Here is an 18,148-nt window from a genome sequence, read left to right as displayed (position 1 = left end):
TCAATTTATAAGAAAAATCTAATGGGCTCTGAAATTGAGACGGCCCAGTATAATTTGAATAGACGATGGGCCTGTATATTCATTTAATCAGTATGCTTTTTCTATGATTATTTTATTTCACAATCAAGAAAATAATTGTTTTCAATAACATGGTTATAGTAAAATACACAAACACAATTCGTATAAATTGAACAAAAAAATTCATTTTTTAGTAAAATTTTTTGTGATTAATAAAAACATATTGATGGCATTTATAAAAAGCATTGTTAATTGATTAAATGTATAATTATGCAGTTGTGTGAGCAAATTTATGGAAGACAAAAAAATAGAGAGGAAAATATCCGTAATGGAATAGAAATATAATTAGCTCCAACATTAAAAAAGAATTACTAGCAACCAATTATTTAGTGTTCTACTATTTGTTTCTATTTTATAAAATTATATGTGCAATTGTAATCACGAATACATGTGCACACACGATATTAGTTCTCGTTGTATTTTCACACCTATAAAAAAATCAAGGAGTAGTAACAACCTTTTATACAATATATAGATTTTGTATTTTATCATAAACCATTTCATATAGATATTGTTAACCTTTTGTACAATAAGAAGAAGTGCATGCCATTAAAAACACAAGGAGTAGTAAAAACAATCATAGGCAGAAAACATGAAAACATATTTCCACAAACAGAAACTAGTAAGCAAGATAAACAGTGATCTGAAGCAGCGTCTCCATCCCATCGGTCTCGTGCTGCCCGCCGGGAAACGTCTTCACCTTCGCAAACCCCTTCGCGTTTACATGCTTCCCGGTGCCTCCCATGATTGCGAGATGTGACTCCGCCACCGCCGTCCGGTGCACCCCGAAGAAGCTGATGCTGTCGGCGTATCCCCCGCCGGCGAACATGACGGTGAAGGCCATGGTCTGGCTGTTCCCGTCCTCGCTGCTGTAGATGTAGAAGCCCTGCGCCTTCCCGACCAAGCCCGACCCGAGCTCGTGCCCCTCTGTCACCTCGTCGTCAAACACGGTCATCGTGCCGAACATCAGCTTCTGCAGTGTGCTGCCCGACGGGAATTGCGCGCTGTTCAGGACCGGGAACCCGGGCATGCCTCCGATGATTCCATTGTTATTGTTGTTGTTGTTGTTGGCGATGTTGGAGGTGAAGCCGCTGAGGCCGGTGAGGAAGGGGACGTTGTTGTTGTTGACGATGCCGCCGTTGGCGTTGTTCGTGGGGACGCCGTTGTTGACTGGGAGGACGGCGCCGTTGGGTTTTGCGAAGGGGACCTGGCCGCCCACGGCCGGGTTGGCTACGATGCCGGTTACTGCGATGGCTGAGGGGCGGCTGCCGCCAAGTATGTCGTGCATGAAGAAGGTTAGAGGGTGCTCGCCCGCCGCCACAGTGGTTGCGGCTGCGGCTGCAGCCACGGATGGTGTGGTGGCAGCAGCGGCAGCTGGTGCGGGCTCCTCGTCAAGGATTCGGGCGGAGGTGGCAGAGGAGATTGCGAGGGCTAGGATGAGAAAGGAGATGGTGGCTTTGAGTTGAAACGCCATGGTTTTAGAAAATGGAATTTGAAGTTTTATGGTGTTGGTGATGGAATGAAGTTATTGCAAGAATATATAGAGATGAATAAGGGGATTAAGTAGAAATCATAAACCCCAAACCAAGAGTGTGTTATGGAGTTGATGGGATGGATTAGGTGTATGTCTTCAATTCTAGTGTGGTTGGGTGGGGATGGTGGTGAATTTCTTTTTATGTAATTTAATAAACTTCTGAATTCGGGATTTCTTAAATTGACTCCTTTTTTTTCTCATCTGTGTTTTTAATCTCACATTTTCCGTAGCATTCAACTCTTCCTATATGCAAAAGTTTAATCTTCTAACACAAAGTGAAGACAAATCTGAATTGCAATGCAGTCGATCTCCTTGTAGCTCTGTTGCTTCTTTTCTTCCTAGCAAATAGCAACGTCTCTTTCCTTTGTGGTTAAATCATAGTAATATCATATTACCACAAAGTCTGTGCTCTTTCCACTAGCCTGAGCAAGAAAATCAAGCACGTCATATATCACAAGATTCACAACCTTTTCCAAAATTGAATCACAGAAATCTTGCAGCAATTGCAATAGGAAAATTCTCATGGGAACAACAACTATTTAAAAGGAACTAATCATCTTGTGCATTCGGATTTCAGATACACGCTTATTTTTCCCTTTCTACGAATATCAAACCACCTAAACTCTACCTACACATGACAGAAATTTCCTGCATGTCCTCACTCTTAGTTTTTGTTCTTAACACACGCTGTGTCTAGTGCTTCACCTTCCTTTGTAAGGGGTGCTATTATTGAAGAATAGATATCAGCAATGATTTTTTTACTTAGACATCACTAATGTTAATACTGTGCTGTTTATGAGACAGTATTGTCTGAATAGCATATGCCTTAAGACAAGAGACCTACCAGATATGGATGTTTAAGTATTTTGATGCGGGTACCATTGGCTGAATACTTCCCGGATAACAGAAGCCTAACATGTGGAATGCTCTTCCAACTCTCCCCCAGTGCTGGTTTCAACATACCAGCTTCTCCGGCCACCATGTGGTTCGTCACCTGAAGCACAAGCCTTTGATTGGTTATACTATAGAGCAAAATAAATTTATGTTGGATCCAAAAAGAAAAGTGAATATGTACGCATATTTATGCATTCATCATCTCTCATACTTACTCAGAGATCACAAATGGAAGATTAGGTGATTAAATCTTCTATACCATTTTGAAAAGAAAGTAAAAGATGTAACAATTACCACGACACGGAGGTTAGACTCATGTGCAATCTCCTTTAACAAGAACCCAGCAGTAGCCATTAAGGCATGTCCTGTACATGGCCATGAAGCAAAAACTTTAGGGACATGTAAAATTCAGTTATGCGTGATAGCAGTTGAGACAAACAATCAAGCAGTTCACCATTTATAAATGCAATCATGATATAACATGATTAAGAGTGCTCTGTGGTTTTATGCAAATAAGCTATTATTTTCATGACTTTATTATAAAAATGTAACTTCAAATGTAATTGGGCCTCGTAGAAATGATTGAACCAAACGTCCTTGTTAGCAATCTCAAGATGAATGTGTAAACTGGATGTATACCATGTACACCACCACCTCCAAGAACTGGAGCTATAAGTGATGAAAGTGAGTCAATGATAAGCATCCTCACCTGGAAACTAATCTGCAGAAAAATGTTTCTTTTATGACCAACATATTTGATTAACAAATAGGAGCCAGAAATTGGAGGTAATACAGAAAACCTGAGATCTCAAATTATTCCTTAACTGGCGGAGCATGTCAAGGAGGGTAAAGATGTCAAACACAGAATGGCAAACTATGCTGCTCATATCTCGTTCGACAGTTTTATTTATCTGTAAAAAGACAGCGATGAAGGCACATAAAAGTGTTAACACAAAAGAACATCAAAACAAGGAAGAAATGACAGGAGAGGATGCAGCAGTGCAGCTCTGACAATATATGGATGCATGAACCATATGAATAGCTATCACTTTTTTTTGGTGACCACTTTTTAATGTTTATAAAGCAGCACATACATATAAATTTACAAAATTCAAACTATATTACCAAACTTAATAAGAGGTAGTGTAGAACTAACTAAAGATTCAAATAAAGGCAGCTGGATTCCATATACAAGAGAGATGGAAAAAACTCCAACTCCATGATTAAATTCTTTGACATCAGTAAATCAACAGAAAGAGCCAAAAGCACAACAATCTCAAATTGATTATATCACCTGTGTAGTGGAAGGATCTGGCGAGAGACAGAGAAACTGTGCGACACGTTTAGGTGAAAAGGAGTTGCCTGTATCAAAGTAGACCACCTTGCCCAAAGAGTTCCTTGCTACATGTGATGCAGCTTTAAGGCAAACCTACAAGGTAAACTTTTCTAAGAAAAGAATAGTGGACTCAAAATGTCAGCTCCATGTAAAAAGAACAACTTCATTTATTAATTCAAGACACATACTTGAGTTTTACCAGAACATGATGGCCCGACTAGCTCTGTTACATGACCCGCACGCAATCCTCCTTGCAGAAGAATATCAATCCTAGTCCAGAATCCATTATCAATTTTCAAGTTTGCCTATTGAATGATATTAGTATAAATCATAGTTGAAGTGACATTACCTTTCACATCCTGTGGATATAGTACACTTGTAAAGTTGGGAATCTTCTAACAATTCCAAACCATTTAGCCAAGGTCGTTGCCCACTCTCTATTATAGACAAAATTTGCTTAATTCCCTAATTCCAACAGCAACACATAAACTCAAACATAGAGTAGTAGTAGTATAAATTAAGTTTATAAATGAATGACTAACCTGTTCCAATTTTTGGGGTTCATAGTCTTGTCTAGCAAAAGCCTCTAATGCAGAAAGGTCATGCAAAAGGAAATCTGTATCTGCAAAACGAATAAGAAGCAAGATCATTCAACATAGGATTCCGTCCTGATTAGGAGACAGGCAGTAGCAATATGGGGAGAAAACGAACCGGTGAAAATGCCGTGTGAAGCACAGAACATACGGAAATTGGAATCGATGATTGGATAATCTCGCTCTAAATCTTCTAGTGGCGCCATCACTTTTGCCCTAATGACAAGAAGAAACAGATGAATCCAGGATAGGAAATTAACAAACTAGCTGATGCTAACTTATTTAGTTCAACCTAATTTTGTAAGAAATTTGAAATTTCTATCATCAGAAACATTTTCAAATCTTAAATTTTGGAAATGTAATGCAAATGAAGTGACAAACTTTTTTCTTTTCTACATAAAATCAAAATAATCTCATATATTCATAATAATACTAATATATAAAGTAAGATTTTATTTTATCTATGTATATATAGTTGGATTATGGTACTCCCTATACAGTTTAGGCGTTATGTGGAGTATCAAATCTGAACAAAAAATGTATACTCCATATTATTCTTTAGATTGTGCCATGTTCTAATTTTTAAATTCAACATTTTAGATGGTGTCAAATTTAAAAGAGTGAACTACAAAAATGGTCCCTGGACTATGAATTTATCTCGTCTATAATCTCTGGATTTTAAAAATATCGCCAGTAGTCCCTGGACTAAGGGTTTATCTTGAAATTGGTCCTTTTGAGCTTTTTTTGATACGAAAATACCCTTTGATATTATTTTGGGGGGTTTGGGCAATTTGGTCTTTTTTACACTTTTAACATTTTAAATCTGATATTATTTTAGTTATGTACTAACTTTGATATTATTTCAAAATTATCATTCTTCTTCCATTTTGTTATCCTTCACTGAATTTGTTTTTTTTTTATTTTAATATTAGATTTAATTTTATAAAATTAAATTTAATATTTAGATTTTTAAATATCAATAAATTTTTTTAATGAAAACTATTAATTCATGGACACTATAAATATTGATTAAAACTATTAATTTTTGTTATTTAATATAATATTCAATTGAATTGAAGAAGTACAGAAAAATAATAATATTAATCATGATGGAAAAATAAGAGTTATTCTATTTAGCCTCCGTTCGGTTGTTATAATTGCTTGTGATTAAATATTATGAAGTTGACTAAAAATTTGATCCTACTTAAAATTTTATATAGGAGTATTTTTGTTGAAATTTTCTAGTAAATTTTGATTATTTTCAAATTAATAAGCGAAAATTATATTAGTCTTACATTAGATGCATATTTATTTCAGAATAAATTGTGTTATATAATCTATTTATGATTAAAGCTATTAAATATTGATTAAAACTAAGGCGTTGTCATACCTTATTGATTACATAGTACTATACACTATCAAATACTGATTATAAATATTAATTTTTGCTATTTAATAATTAAAAAAATTTATTGAAATTTAAAAATTAAAATTTAAAATTTTGTAAAATTAAATCTAATATTGAAATAAAGAAACAAAGTGAAGGATGACAAAAGGGAAAAAGGATGATAAATTTGAAATAATATCAAAGTTAGTACATAACTAAAATAATATCAGATTTAAAATGTTAAAAGTGTAAAAAGACCAAATTGCCCAAAACCCCCAAAATAATATTTAAGGGTATTTTCGTACCAAAAAAAAGCCAAAAAGACCAATTTCGAGATAAACCCTTAATCCAGGGACTACTGACGATATTTTTAAAGTCCATGGACTATGGGCGAGATAAACCCATAGTCCATGGACCATTTTTGTAGTTCACTAAATTTAAAAACACACAATGTATACATATGACACTATAGATCGTGCCTTGTAATAACTCTTTGTTCTTTTTTGTTGTTTTTTTTAATTCAACAAAAGGTAAATTTGTACTCCCTCCATTCCACAATAATCGAGTCAAGTCATTTTCTGCACTCGCTTTAAAAAAATTATAATAAATAGTTAAAGTGTAGAAAAAGTTAAGTATGAGAGAGAATAATATAGATCAGACTCTTATCTAACTTATTCTGTTAATATCATTTTTTCAAAACGAGTGCAAAAAATGAAATGACTCAACTACCGCGGAATGGAGGGAGTAATACCAAGTTTTATATGTACGTGTAAGCTAAAAAAGGAAACAACTATAAATCATTGGCTCATTGCAAACTAGCCCAATGGAGCAAGCTGTGGTCTCAGTAACACAAAACTATACCTGCAAAAAGTTTATAAACAGGATAGGTGTATTTTCATTCTATCATCACACAATTAGACGCAAGGTTACTTGAGAGAATTGTGGGAGTTTCTGATAAAAACAACTCCAAGCCAAGCCTAAGCTATATATTCCAGTTAGCAGCCAGATGCCTCTCTACGGAGATTTAGAATTAGTCAGAGAATTCTGTCATGCGTTACTCGTTGTTGGACTAAGAGCACTATTCTCTGTTTCTTCAGACGGCAATGGCCTCGGCTTACTTCTAAAATAGCTTTTTGAGTATATGGTACCAAACACTATAACCTGGCCACACGAAATTCAACCACCAATAGAATAGAGGTTAACGGGATTGAGAATTTATGGGAACGTAGAAAAAAGGATCGGGAGAACTACTTACTGCTCCAATCAATTGTTCTGAGCTGAGCGGGTGAGAAAACCACACGCAGGACAGTAAAATGCTGACCAACTGTATTCAAAATATATCGGCTCAGTTCTACCAGGACGAAGATGGAATTATATGAAATTCAGAGTGTCCTATGGCAATATGACGGATAATATAAACAGCTGCTACACCTGTCTTGTGGTCATTATGGTGGCGAAGGTTAGAGCTCCAAAACTGCGGATAGTGTAAGAAATGAAGAATTGACTAATTGTTGCTACCTGCGATACAAGATTAAGATCGAGTCAGGCAGAAAAGCTTCCCACTTATGAAAAACAATTCAACTTCATGTGTTTCACAGACAAGGAATAGTAAACATGAGGCTAGAAATCGAAAAGGAATTGGAAGGGTGCCAAAATGATAGTAAGAAATACACAGAAAACATCGAATGTATTGACTCACAGTGGAAAGTATAATAATGTCAATGAAACAATCATTATGCCGAGAAACAAAGTCTATAGCCAAGAAAAGATTCCCTTGTAAGATTAGCCCTACAATAGAATAAAACATAACCATCCAATGAATATCAGTATCTGAAAGCCAAACAATGCATCATAAGAAAAAATCTGAATAACGTATGGAGTTAGGACAGCAACTCAAAAATGAAGGAGAACGCTAAATCTGTCAATAAGGCAATAAATGAAATTCCATACTATCATCAAAGCAATTAGTAAATCTTTGCGATCATGTGGTACTTTAAGATTAGTTGCTTAGCAGACGAGAGTTGCCCCTCTGCGACTTTGGAAACAATAAAGTAGAAATGATAATAATTATCCAAGAGTTTTGAGCTTTGAAATGCCCTAAACTGCAAGTTAAAGAATCTTCATGGATATGAAAGCAAATTTCTACTACTTTTTACCTCAGTATTAATAGTTCTTCTATAAGAGGTAAACCATGTATCTCACCAGTGAAACTTATCATGCAAGAACAGAGGGTCGTGTAAAATATCTGGTTGTGTATGTCCATGTCATAGCCTTTAAAAAGTTTGTCCTGGAATGTGCTAGTGAAGCCATCACACCTGTAAAGCCAAGACATAATATTTAGAGAACATGCTTGGACCAAAACCATCAAAATTTAAGTCTGTTCTTTTATACAGAAACATAGCAGCTAATAGGTTGCAAGTTCTATAAACAGAATACAAGGAGGTCGTTCTTAGACAATGAAGAAAAATAGGTTTATAGTGGCAAGATATGAACTGCTGATATACCTAGAATTATAAAGATAGGTCAAGAGGACATCCCAATGCAAGCATGATGAATACAATTATAGTGAAGTGTTTTCAAGTGACGAAACCAGACAGAGGCACTTGGATTATAAAATGAAAAACTTATGTGGAGGATGATTTAGTGTTTCTGTAGAATAAGGAAAGCTGAACTCGGAGGGAGTTGCTTGAACGTTTAGATTGATCAAATACTATACAAAATGAAAAAAACAGTTACTTCACATACCCAAGATAACCGATCATCAAAGAAACACCCCAAACAGTGCTTTCTCTTCCTCTACTGTATGGACTAATATCACCTGCTGTCTACATTTGAAATATTTGAATTGCCATGAATTAGCTGATCAACTAATGTTTTCAAGCTAAGCAACAGAGATTCCAGATAAGAGAAGCATCATTTTAAGATGTTATCAGGTTAAAAATCATACTTCAAAACCATGTTATCCAAATTTCATTTACTCATATATTTGCTTTTCCCACCCTTTTTAAGACAGGATGCCTGTATTATGAATTACTACAATTTTTTTTTAACTCAAGCATAGAATAATTTTTTACTAGAAAACGCTCGACTCGAGCACAAATTTTTATGTAGACACAGACGGACTTCAATGCATTTTTCTTGATTTGGAATACAAGGTATTTTACCAGAAGTTGAATGTGGAAAATGTCAATGATTTCTTATCACATAAAGAGTATTTTTATTGCAGAATCAGCATGGGAGTTACTTGGCATGCAGTAACAGTGAGCATTGCCAATAGTTCAGTCAGGATGTTTACCGGAAATAATATAAAAATTGAACATCCAATAGTGACTAAAATGGCAAACAAATAATCCTTTCCAGTGTACTTCTTTTGCATGATGGCAGTGCCCCAAATCTGCACTAAATGAGAAGAAATATGAGACATTAGAAAGGTGTGCAGCCACAAACACCCTGAAGAATCTCAGAACCTTATATAAATTGATTAAACTTAACATTGACCAAATGGACTTTAAACTAAGGTGATGAATGAAAAGGTTCGAGTCCATTCCAGACTTTCAACTGTGTTTCATCTCAAAAGCAACATGGTTTCATTGTTCATTGCCAAACCACACATGCGCTGTACATAGTGATCCCTTGGTTTAAGCTAAAATGGTAAATGCCACTTTTTTTGGAACCCTTATCAGTGAACTTTTTGAAGTATGCACAGCGATTAGATTTCTGATGGTGGTCAAAGAACCTATGTGCATGAAGATGTACTAGACGATATCAATCTAAATCCACTATATTCAAAAGGAAATGCCGTGGTTATCAATGAGTTTAACTTTCAAGGGGCAGACAGTGAAGGTTTTGAATGAAAACTGACAAGTTGCACGCACTGATGATCTACATGGTATTCAATTCAAAATTCATACACATACATATTTAATTTGTTTCAAGAATTGAAGTTTTAATTAGATTCCAATTCTTCTTTTGTGTCACCTGATAAAAGTATTCAAGGGTTTTAACTCAAGTCTTGGAATAGAAACAATAAGAGAAAACTAAACAAACTCACCATCACAGGTATCATTTTGGCACATTTTGCCAACGTCTGCACTGGAAAACTGACATATTTAAGGGCCTGAAAGTGTATCAAAAAACTTTTGTGTTAAGCACTTCTTCGTACAACTGAACACAGCAAAAAAAAGAAATCCTACTGGCAAGGATAGAGTAGACATTAGAATTTTCTTGAACTTCTTTCTCAGTTTAAGAGTTTCTCTCAACTGCCCGAAGAATACAGCTCACCTCATACTGACAAGTCGTAGTGAGTATATTAGACACCGATACACCGCAATACTTGTAAATTGGAGCAACAGGATCAAGGACCTTTTTACTACCCTGGAGAAAGGAAGGAATCAAGCTAATAAGATATCAAAATTCCAACATATCCAGATAATTCATATGCCAAGTTCCATCATCTGCAATAGTATATTCTAAAATACCATATGTTGTAATGCCAAATAGAACATGGAGTCAAACCAATTCATTACAAACTATCAACAATTATGTGCTTCAAAATAGAAGTGAAGTGTCAAAGAGGATCAAGTTACACAACATAAAAATTAGCCACACAAATTTTAAGATCACAATCACCAGTAGAACTGCAGCAGACACGGCAGAGGTTGAAATGCGGTTGCAGAAGACAAGAAACAACGAGTACTTAAAAAATTCTTTGTTTGAGCCATATGGGAGTCTCATAATCTTTTCCTGCAACAACAAATTTTCAGTCAGTTTCTTAAGATGTAAGATTGTGATCCAATACAAGATGTACAAGTGGGAATAACTAAAAGACTAAGAAAGTACATCAAATGACACAATGGCCATCTCTAGTTCTATTGTTCAAGTATGCTCTCACGAAGAAAACATACAGTATTTATTCATCAAAGGAAGTCATAGAGATGCAATAAAGATCTCTTTTTTTAGCATTCAGAAGGTGATTTATGAGTGAAAAAAAAAACTAAAAAGGAATAGTACTTGACTGAATGAGCATATTGATAGTGGAACAAATTTGTACCTGTAATACTCCATATATAAGAAGAGTAGACATGATTCCGGTGACGGCGAAGGATAATTTGAACAGCGCGTTGTCTTTCAATTTGTGAATGAGCTGCGACGGTGGCTCCGCCATCTCTATTCCCAATCATCCGCCGCAAGCAAATGGTTTGCAGTGATCTGAATTTTCGCTGAGAAATACGTAGGGGTTTTCGCCCTTTCAGTTCTCATATTTGTGTAAACATTTGAAAAATTAAAAACCTCTTGAGTTGATAGAGACATAATAACCCCATTCTCTCACATATAAAAAGTACTACTCCTTTTAAGCTTTGTACATGTATAAGCAATCAAAACTAATTTTTACTAACTTATTTCGTCCCTAAAATGTTAATTTTATCATTAAAAATTGACTGAAATATGAAGATCTGGTTCATGTTATGTTCAGAGTCAACTCATCTGCCTATAGGGTATATTACGCAATACAAATAGAAAACTAAGTGGAGGAATTCCAGTAGAAAAGGCCTTGCCTGGTGTGGGATTTGATATGGTAATTTGTTATAGAGTGATTGTGATTTCATGATTATTTCCCCCTTCTTCTTCTCCTAGAAAGCATAATGTATTTTCGTAAACATTTGAAAACGACTGTACAAAGTTTTAATATTGTCAATTTGTTGACCGATGAGAATCTACTTAGAGCATCCACAATGACGGCGAGCGAGCGGGCTAGCCGATTTCCGACGCTGGCCGGTCCGCTCGCCGAACCATTGCGGCCGGCTAGCGCCAAATCGGCGAGATTTTCGTTGAGCGCTCGCCGATCGGCTGGCCGCCATTGCAGGCGGGCGATCGGCAAATACTTTTTTTTATTATTATTAAATTTTCGAAACACTATATATATGTGATATTCACGTCATTTTCATTCGCACCACTTGTTTTAACGAGTTTTCTCTCTCTTTTATGTATTTTTTTTAATGTATTTTATGTATTTTATGTATTTTTTGTTTTTAAATTCTGTATTTTTGTTTAGGACTGCACGGCGATAGTTTTTTTTTGTTTTATGTATTTTTTTTTAATTATGTAACTTTTTTTTAGGACACACTTTTTTTAATTTAAATGAAATTGTTGCATTTTCCCGTATGTGTCGTAAATTTAATTCCGTATTTTGTGTTTAATTCCGTAAATTTAGTTGTTTTTTTTTTAATTTTGTTAGTTATGGCTAGCCTATTGCTTGTCCAGTTGTTTATCCTGATGATGTGGCAGGAGGAATTTTAGTGCTGATGATGTGGCAGGAACAGTTTGTGGCTAGCCTATTACCGTTGTGGATGCTCTTAGGCAACCTGGTAACAACGACTGCACTGTTCACCAAATTTTATCAAATACACTAGCAATTACAGAAATACTAAATCATAGTAGTACTATAATGTTAAATAAGAGCATCCCCAATGGTAGGATAGCGACCGGCTAGCCGATTGACGTGGCTAGCCGGTCGGCTAGCCGAAATTTTTAGTGCTGCTGACGTGGCAGGGAGAGAGAGTGGCTGGCCTATTGGTGGCCTATTTAGCATTGGAGATGCTCTAATACTACTACTACTACGTTATTATCTGAACGCATACATAAACTATCTGTACCGTGGAGTTTGATGTCTGTTGCCTTTAGTCTTTAGATGTAGAGAAACTCGAAACAAGCTGTCGACATTGCCAAGAACAGCTCTTTCGTTTTATTGGATTCAAAGCGGATGCAAGGAATAGGTTCGGCTGCAGAGAGTGTCCAATCTTCAATTAAATGAGAGAAACTGATATTCACGGGCTTTAACTGTTCCAATCTTTGTCTAGGACATCACTGTATTCAGAATTCAGATTCTGCACAACGATTTTCCAATGGTTTGTTACAATAAACTGAGACTGGTCAACTGCTCAGTGCTATTTATTTATTCCCTATATTTTCTATTTTCCATATGATTTATGGTTTCCTTTAGGGAGTAGTATTAATGGAGGAATTGTGTGGTTTGTCTGGATGAGAGAAGCCTAGAATGCAGCTTCCAACTGAATCAGTATCAGGGTAAGATTTATCAGACTAGTCTTATCCATTTTTATGCACATATTTAATGATTTGTTCTTCAATTCGTCAGTGAGTAATTGTTTAATCATAATAGTAGCTCTTAATTATCAATGATTTTGAACACTTAATTATCAACTGAACCCTTGATCTACTCCCTCTTTCCTCATTTTGACTCGTCATTAACTTTAAGAAATTGTTTAATTTTATAAATACTCCATATGATTAAAGTAGGTTTATTCTTATATATTAATTTTATAATAAAATATTATTGTATTAAAAGGGATTCATTTATTTAAAATAGAAAAAAAATGTAACATTAAATTAAAAACGTTCTAAAATAGTAAAATAAATTATTTTTTGACGGATGTGGAAGTTTAAATTGAGAGGGAAATTTCTAATCAATTATATTTTCGTCATATCATCTAACTCATTATATAGTGACATGAGAAGTGAGAACTGTCAAATTTTATTTGACGGTCTAATGCGATATCTTAAGTTATGTTCTTTCGACTGTTGAAATTATGTTCTTACACAGCCTCTTGATTCTTGTCCCAAATGTGAGTGAGATACAAACACCAACATATTTGTTTAATTTCATCCAAAATAATGAATTCATAAAGTATTATAAATCACATTTACACCACTTCTCCTCCATCTCCTAATTATACAAAAAATGGTAAGCTCTCGTAATAATCATAACTTCAACAGAACCTCTGGCGTTTGGGCAACCGGAAACAGCCGCCGCTATTACTACTAACCGATATCAAAGAAGCATTATTCCCAAAACCAAAATCCCCCAAATTCGACCCCATCATCTGCTGCCGAGGACCAAACTCACCGACCGCCGGTACCTGAAACGGGCGCATCCGCGGCGGATTCCGCCACCGCGGCAGCGGCCCCGCCACCATCAGCGTCTGCAGCAGCGGCCCCGCTTGCAGAACCGCCTGCAGCAGCATCCCCTTCCGCGGCAGAACCCTCCCCTGCGCGAGGCTCTCCACCACCAGCGCCGCCCGATCACTGATCGGCGGCGGCGGCGACACGGCGGCGTCGAAGAAGGATTCCACGGGGGACTGGTAGTTGTGAGTTTCGGAGAAGCTGTTGGATTCGGTTATGCTCGAATTCGCCTTCGCCGCCGCCGGATTGAGCAGAGGGCTCTCGGCGCCGCCGTAGAACATTTCGGTGCCGGCGCTGATCAGGTCGTCGAGCTGCTTCCGCGCCTCGTCTCGCTCGTCGATTGCGAATTGAAGGAGCTGGATGAGTTGATTCACGTATTCTTTGTTTTTCCCCATTTCTTCCATGGCTTCGGATTTCAGTTTTTCGAGTTCCAGACTCGTGTACAGCAGCTTTTGCCCCAATTGATCCATTTCTCCATGCTGACAAATTCACACATTCTTTCAAATGTTAAAAAAAATATGACCATGAAGCACGACTCAATTCATAAGGAACTTTTCTTCTAATTAATAGATTCGGGATTCAAGGTCACATCTCAAATAATGAGAAACTATTATTGATTTAATGATTTAATTAGAACAGACTCTCATTGCATAACTGAATCCTCAGACATTACATTTTTTTAGTTTGAATATGGTGAATAAATGTGAACTTTTTAATTTGGAAGGAAAATGATGATATAGAAAATGAAGAATTAACTAGGGATGAAAATAGGCATACCTCTGCATAACTCCAAAGAGAAGCCATCTCTCCCATTCTCTCACTGAAAGTGTTGAATTAGTAATAAAAATGTTGCAGAAGAAAACAATATTTTTGAGAGGGGGAGTTTTGATGAGAGACAAAAATATGATGGTTATATAGAGAGGAGAGGTCAATAAAGGACAAGAAATCAGCAATGAACCTTACTGAATAAAAACAGCCTATTCAATTCTCATTCAAAATCATAATTGTGACAGAGAAAAAAAATGAGACCTTCCAAAATAAAATAAAATAAAGTCTTCTCTTACCTTATTTACATTAAAGAAAACATACCCTTCCACTATTAAATAATGTGCGTATTTTGTTAGGATGTTCAAATAGCATATTCTCTTAAAATAATCGGTGCAGGTAGTAGGCTTGTGATCATGAGGACTTTTGGACAAAAAAATTGTTATTTTAATTAGCATTATAATTAAGGATTTATTTTTAGAATTATAGTTATCATTGAGTAATATTTATATTAATTATTTTTCTATGTTGCCCATGGCTAAAATCGATCTAGATATGCTTTAATAATTTGCAATTGAGAAATAATCTATCAATGGTAAATGTAAAAGCAAGCTGTTGTTGATTACGCGGTTTTGTTAGTTAAGGAAAGCTAAGTATCATTAAATTAACTTTCTTTTTATATATTTCACTGTTTTCTTAATTAGACACTAGTCCCTTTTTTTGAACTTTTTACTGTTTATTTTCCCTCCTTATTCCGGTTGTAAAATTAGGGTTTCATCATTTACTGCGTTTTCAAGACCTGCATTTAGTTTGAAATTTTCTTTTAAAAAATCTCACTATTTTTATGGAATGGAGAAAGTATTATATTGTCCCGGTTGGAGTGAAATTATCCTTCGTTATCAAATTTAATTAAATGATTTACGTATGTGTTGCCATGTATCATGATCTCGTCCGTCCAAAATTCATAAGCAAAGGCTAAGATTTGTTTCCATGGCATTAGAACTAATTAACTTATTTATTTTGTATTACTCGTTGACAATGTAAAACTTCATAAAGTTTATCTTTGGCAATTTGGGTAACGCTCCTCGTTGCTGAGTATAGTATATTCGAATTTTATTAATTATGATGTTAATTTTTGGTAGCTTTGCTGTCATTAAATGTACAATAGCGACATTTTATGTAACTTACGATTATTATTATTTAGGTAAGTTCATAGGACTTTCCATTCAATACAATTGTGTGGTTAATGCAAATTTATCTTTCATTAAACTTAGGAGTCTTAAATTTGTCTGCATCCACCCATTGGAATCGAACACGCTCGACGATTATAATTTTGAGTTTAGCACACAAATGCGAGAAGAGAAGGGACTATTCTTACAATAAATTTACATATTATTCCTTTTATTTTCGTTTTTGGTTTCTTTCACAAAAACAAACATTTTAACATATATCATAAGAATTAAGAAAACTAAATTGTAATTAAACTAGAATCGAAAGAATACCTTAATTGGATGAGCTATTATAATCCTAGATTCGTTAGAATCTAAAGTTTAATTAGGTTTATAATTATATATATCGAAAAAATGCAAGAAAATAACCCGAGTCCAACAAAGAAACTGAACATGGCTGACGTTTAGCTTTGGATAGACTATTAGTATTAAATATATAATTCTTTATTCATTTATTATTTTATCCCCCGACAAGCCGTTTCCTTTGTAATTTTTTATCATCCTAATTTTTAAAAGTTATCCAGTTTCAAAGGCAACGTGATATGTAACGTGAATATTATGGAATTAGATTACGTACGGTTAATCTTTTTAACTTACGGTAATCTTTTCACGCAAATTAAAATTTCACAAACTAACTAAATAGTAGTACTAGTAATAATTGTGAATGGTTTTTAACGAAAAAATTATCCCACTTCTTTACTATAGGAGTTTGGGAAGTATGGTATAGTAAAAATTTAGGACACATTTTCATGTGATGCGTCCAACGATAATTGCAGAAAGAGAAAAAAAAATCAATGTGATTGGTGATGTGTTCATGATATCATTAATTTTTTTACTCCAAAGTATTACTATAACATACTAGTATGAAATTTTAATTTCTGTTTCCGTTGCTATTTCTAACACAATAATAATCCATCAGAAAACAATGAAGTCGAAACCAGTACTGGTGATATTATTTTCTCCCTCCGCCGCTGCATAGCTCTTCAAAAAATAAATTGCTTAGTGCAAGACGACAAATTTGAGTATTTGTAAATTGTAGTACTAGTAATTGTGTTTAGATATGTGAAAGTATTAAATTTGGAAAGTCCAAAGATGACAAAAGCTAGGTTTAGAATATTAAGAATGGGCTTATGTACAATGTATCTACCGACTTTCTCTCTCTGCATCCAACTGTTTGAGCAGCACGAATGCGTATATACACACATGCATTCCCACATAAACTATTACCACATCTCCTAGGTATCTAAATCGTCTTAATTTTACATTTATTCCTCATAAAATACTTTTGAAAAATGCAACATTCATCCTTTAGCAGTTAACCCCTTATAATAATATACGTGAATACCATAAATATACGTGTATTGGAGACACAATGTGTAGGTCAAATAGTTTATAAGTCGATATTTAATTTAATAAATACTATTTGTAATATTAACTATTTTGTGTCAGAATATTTTCAACTTGTGCTTATAAGCCCTGGTAAATCACAAATGGTGTTGACGTGTTGTTTGGATATATCATCAAGGGTTATTATTATTTTAATTAATTATAGGGCGATAATAAGGTTTAATTTTTTTATTATAACTTAACTTTAAGACAGAGCCAAAGATAAATAAAGGTCTTATAATATCCATAAATGTGACTGTGATGTGAGGATGATGAAATTAGGCCGTAAAATTCAATCCAAGTAAAATAGAATTCATATATTAGAACACGATCTTGTCTAAGATAGATTTCCTCATTGAAATGTAGCATCGATCTAAAAAATTATTTTCAACTTTACAATATTTTACATTCCCTAAAAACATATACGCCTAACGTTTATTTGTTTCATTGACCCAATACATTTAAGTGTATCTTACTCTTTCACAAGCAAAAAAATACTAACAAATAAATTAATAAATAAACTACCGAAGTGTAGCATTAGACTGAAGAAACCAACCTTAATAAATCAATAATGCATGTTAATCCACATTAAGTAGGGTTTATAAATATAGCATAGGGGCGTAGGCTAATTTTAAGATTCTATCCCATTTGGAAAATGTTAATATTACTACTAATTAATTTCTTTATGAAGGATCTTTTTTATTGCACCGAAGCAAGTGTCGATGAAAGTGGAGACCGCTTAACCTTTTTCCCTCCTTAAAGTAGCTAACGAGTAACGACTTTACCGGTCGACCTAATCATGCGCTTTTTAATGCACTATCATTATTACTATAACCGTGTTTTGACTTAATTTATCTCTTTTGGTGAGATGGAGAAGAAAACGCAATGGAGTTATATTACCTCCATCGCCATTAAAAGTTTAAATGGATCGAAATTGTATTGTTTTCTCGAATGAATGTTTTATTTAAT

At 34.8% G+C, this 18,148-nt stretch overlaps 4 protein-coding genes across 4 annotated transcripts; all 4 read right to left on the bottom strand.

The window, feature by feature from the left end:
• Positions 1 to 603: 603 nt before the first annotated feature.
• On the bottom strand, positions 604 to 1,691 carry LOC125216171 (dirigent protein 25-like). The gene has a single exon (XM_048117812.1). It carries the CDS (start codon positions 1,550 to 1,552, stop codon positions 698 to 700), a length of 855 nt encoding a protein of 284 aa, XP_047973769.1. The 5' UTR covers positions 1,553 to 1,691; the 3' UTR covers positions 604 to 697.
• Positions 1,692 to 1,783: 92 nt separating this feature from the next.
• Positions 1,784 to 4,814, bottom strand: LOC125216170 (DNA repair protein RAD51 homolog 4). Its single transcript, XM_048117811.1, has 10 exons — positions 4,554 to 4,814; positions 4,385 to 4,464; positions 4,192 to 4,307; positions 4,031 to 4,112; positions 3,801 to 3,935; positions 3,307 to 3,417; positions 3,146 to 3,227; positions 2,801 to 2,871; positions 2,457 to 2,606; positions 1,784 to 2,034 (listed from the first exon to the last, which is right to left on the bottom strand). Exons 1-10 carry the CDS (start codon positions 4,639 to 4,641, stop codon positions 1,999 to 2,001), a joined length of 951 nt encoding a protein of 316 aa, XP_047973768.1. The 5' UTR covers positions 4,642 to 4,814; the 3' UTR covers positions 1,784 to 1,998.
• Positions 4,815 to 6,604: 1,790 nt separating this feature from the next.
• LOC125212728 (UDP-galactose/UDP-glucose transporter 5B-like) lies at positions 6,605 to 11,103 on the bottom strand. Its single transcript, XM_048112966.1, has 11 exons — positions 10,873 to 11,103; positions 10,452 to 10,565; positions 10,104 to 10,196; positions 9,874 to 9,939; positions 9,118 to 9,216; positions 8,568 to 8,647; positions 8,025 to 8,137; positions 7,522 to 7,610; positions 7,254 to 7,340; positions 7,078 to 7,146; positions 6,605 to 6,983 (listed from the first exon to the last, which is right to left on the bottom strand). Exons 1-11 carry the CDS (start codon positions 10,984 to 10,986, stop codon positions 6,870 to 6,872), a joined length of 1,038 nt encoding a protein of 345 aa, XP_047968923.1. The 5' UTR covers positions 10,987 to 11,103; the 3' UTR covers positions 6,605 to 6,869.
• Positions 11,104 to 13,486: 2,383 nt separating this feature from the next.
• LOC125216728 lies at positions 13,487 to 14,798 on the bottom strand. Its single transcript, XM_048118493.1, has 2 exons — positions 14,577 to 14,798; positions 13,487 to 14,278 (listed from the first exon to the last, which is right to left on the bottom strand). Exons 1-2 carry the CDS (start codon positions 14,610 to 14,612, stop codon positions 13,607 to 13,609), a joined length of 708 nt encoding a protein of 235 aa, XP_047974450.1. The 5' UTR covers positions 14,613 to 14,798; the 3' UTR covers positions 13,487 to 13,606.
• Between the last annotated feature and the right edge of the window lie 3,350 nt (positions 14,799 to 18,148).

This window comes from Salvia hispanica, chromosome 3, assembly GCF_023119035.1.
Source record: "Salvia hispanica cultivar TCC Black 2014 chromosome 3, UniMelb_Shisp_WGS_1.0, whole genome shotgun sequence".
Taxonomy (NCBI): domain Eukaryota; kingdom Viridiplantae; phylum Streptophyta; class Magnoliopsida; order Lamiales; family Lamiaceae; genus Salvia; species Salvia hispanica.
The sequence above is the reverse complement of the archived record's forward strand: the minus strand, read 5'-3'. Positions and strand labels throughout refer to the sequence as shown.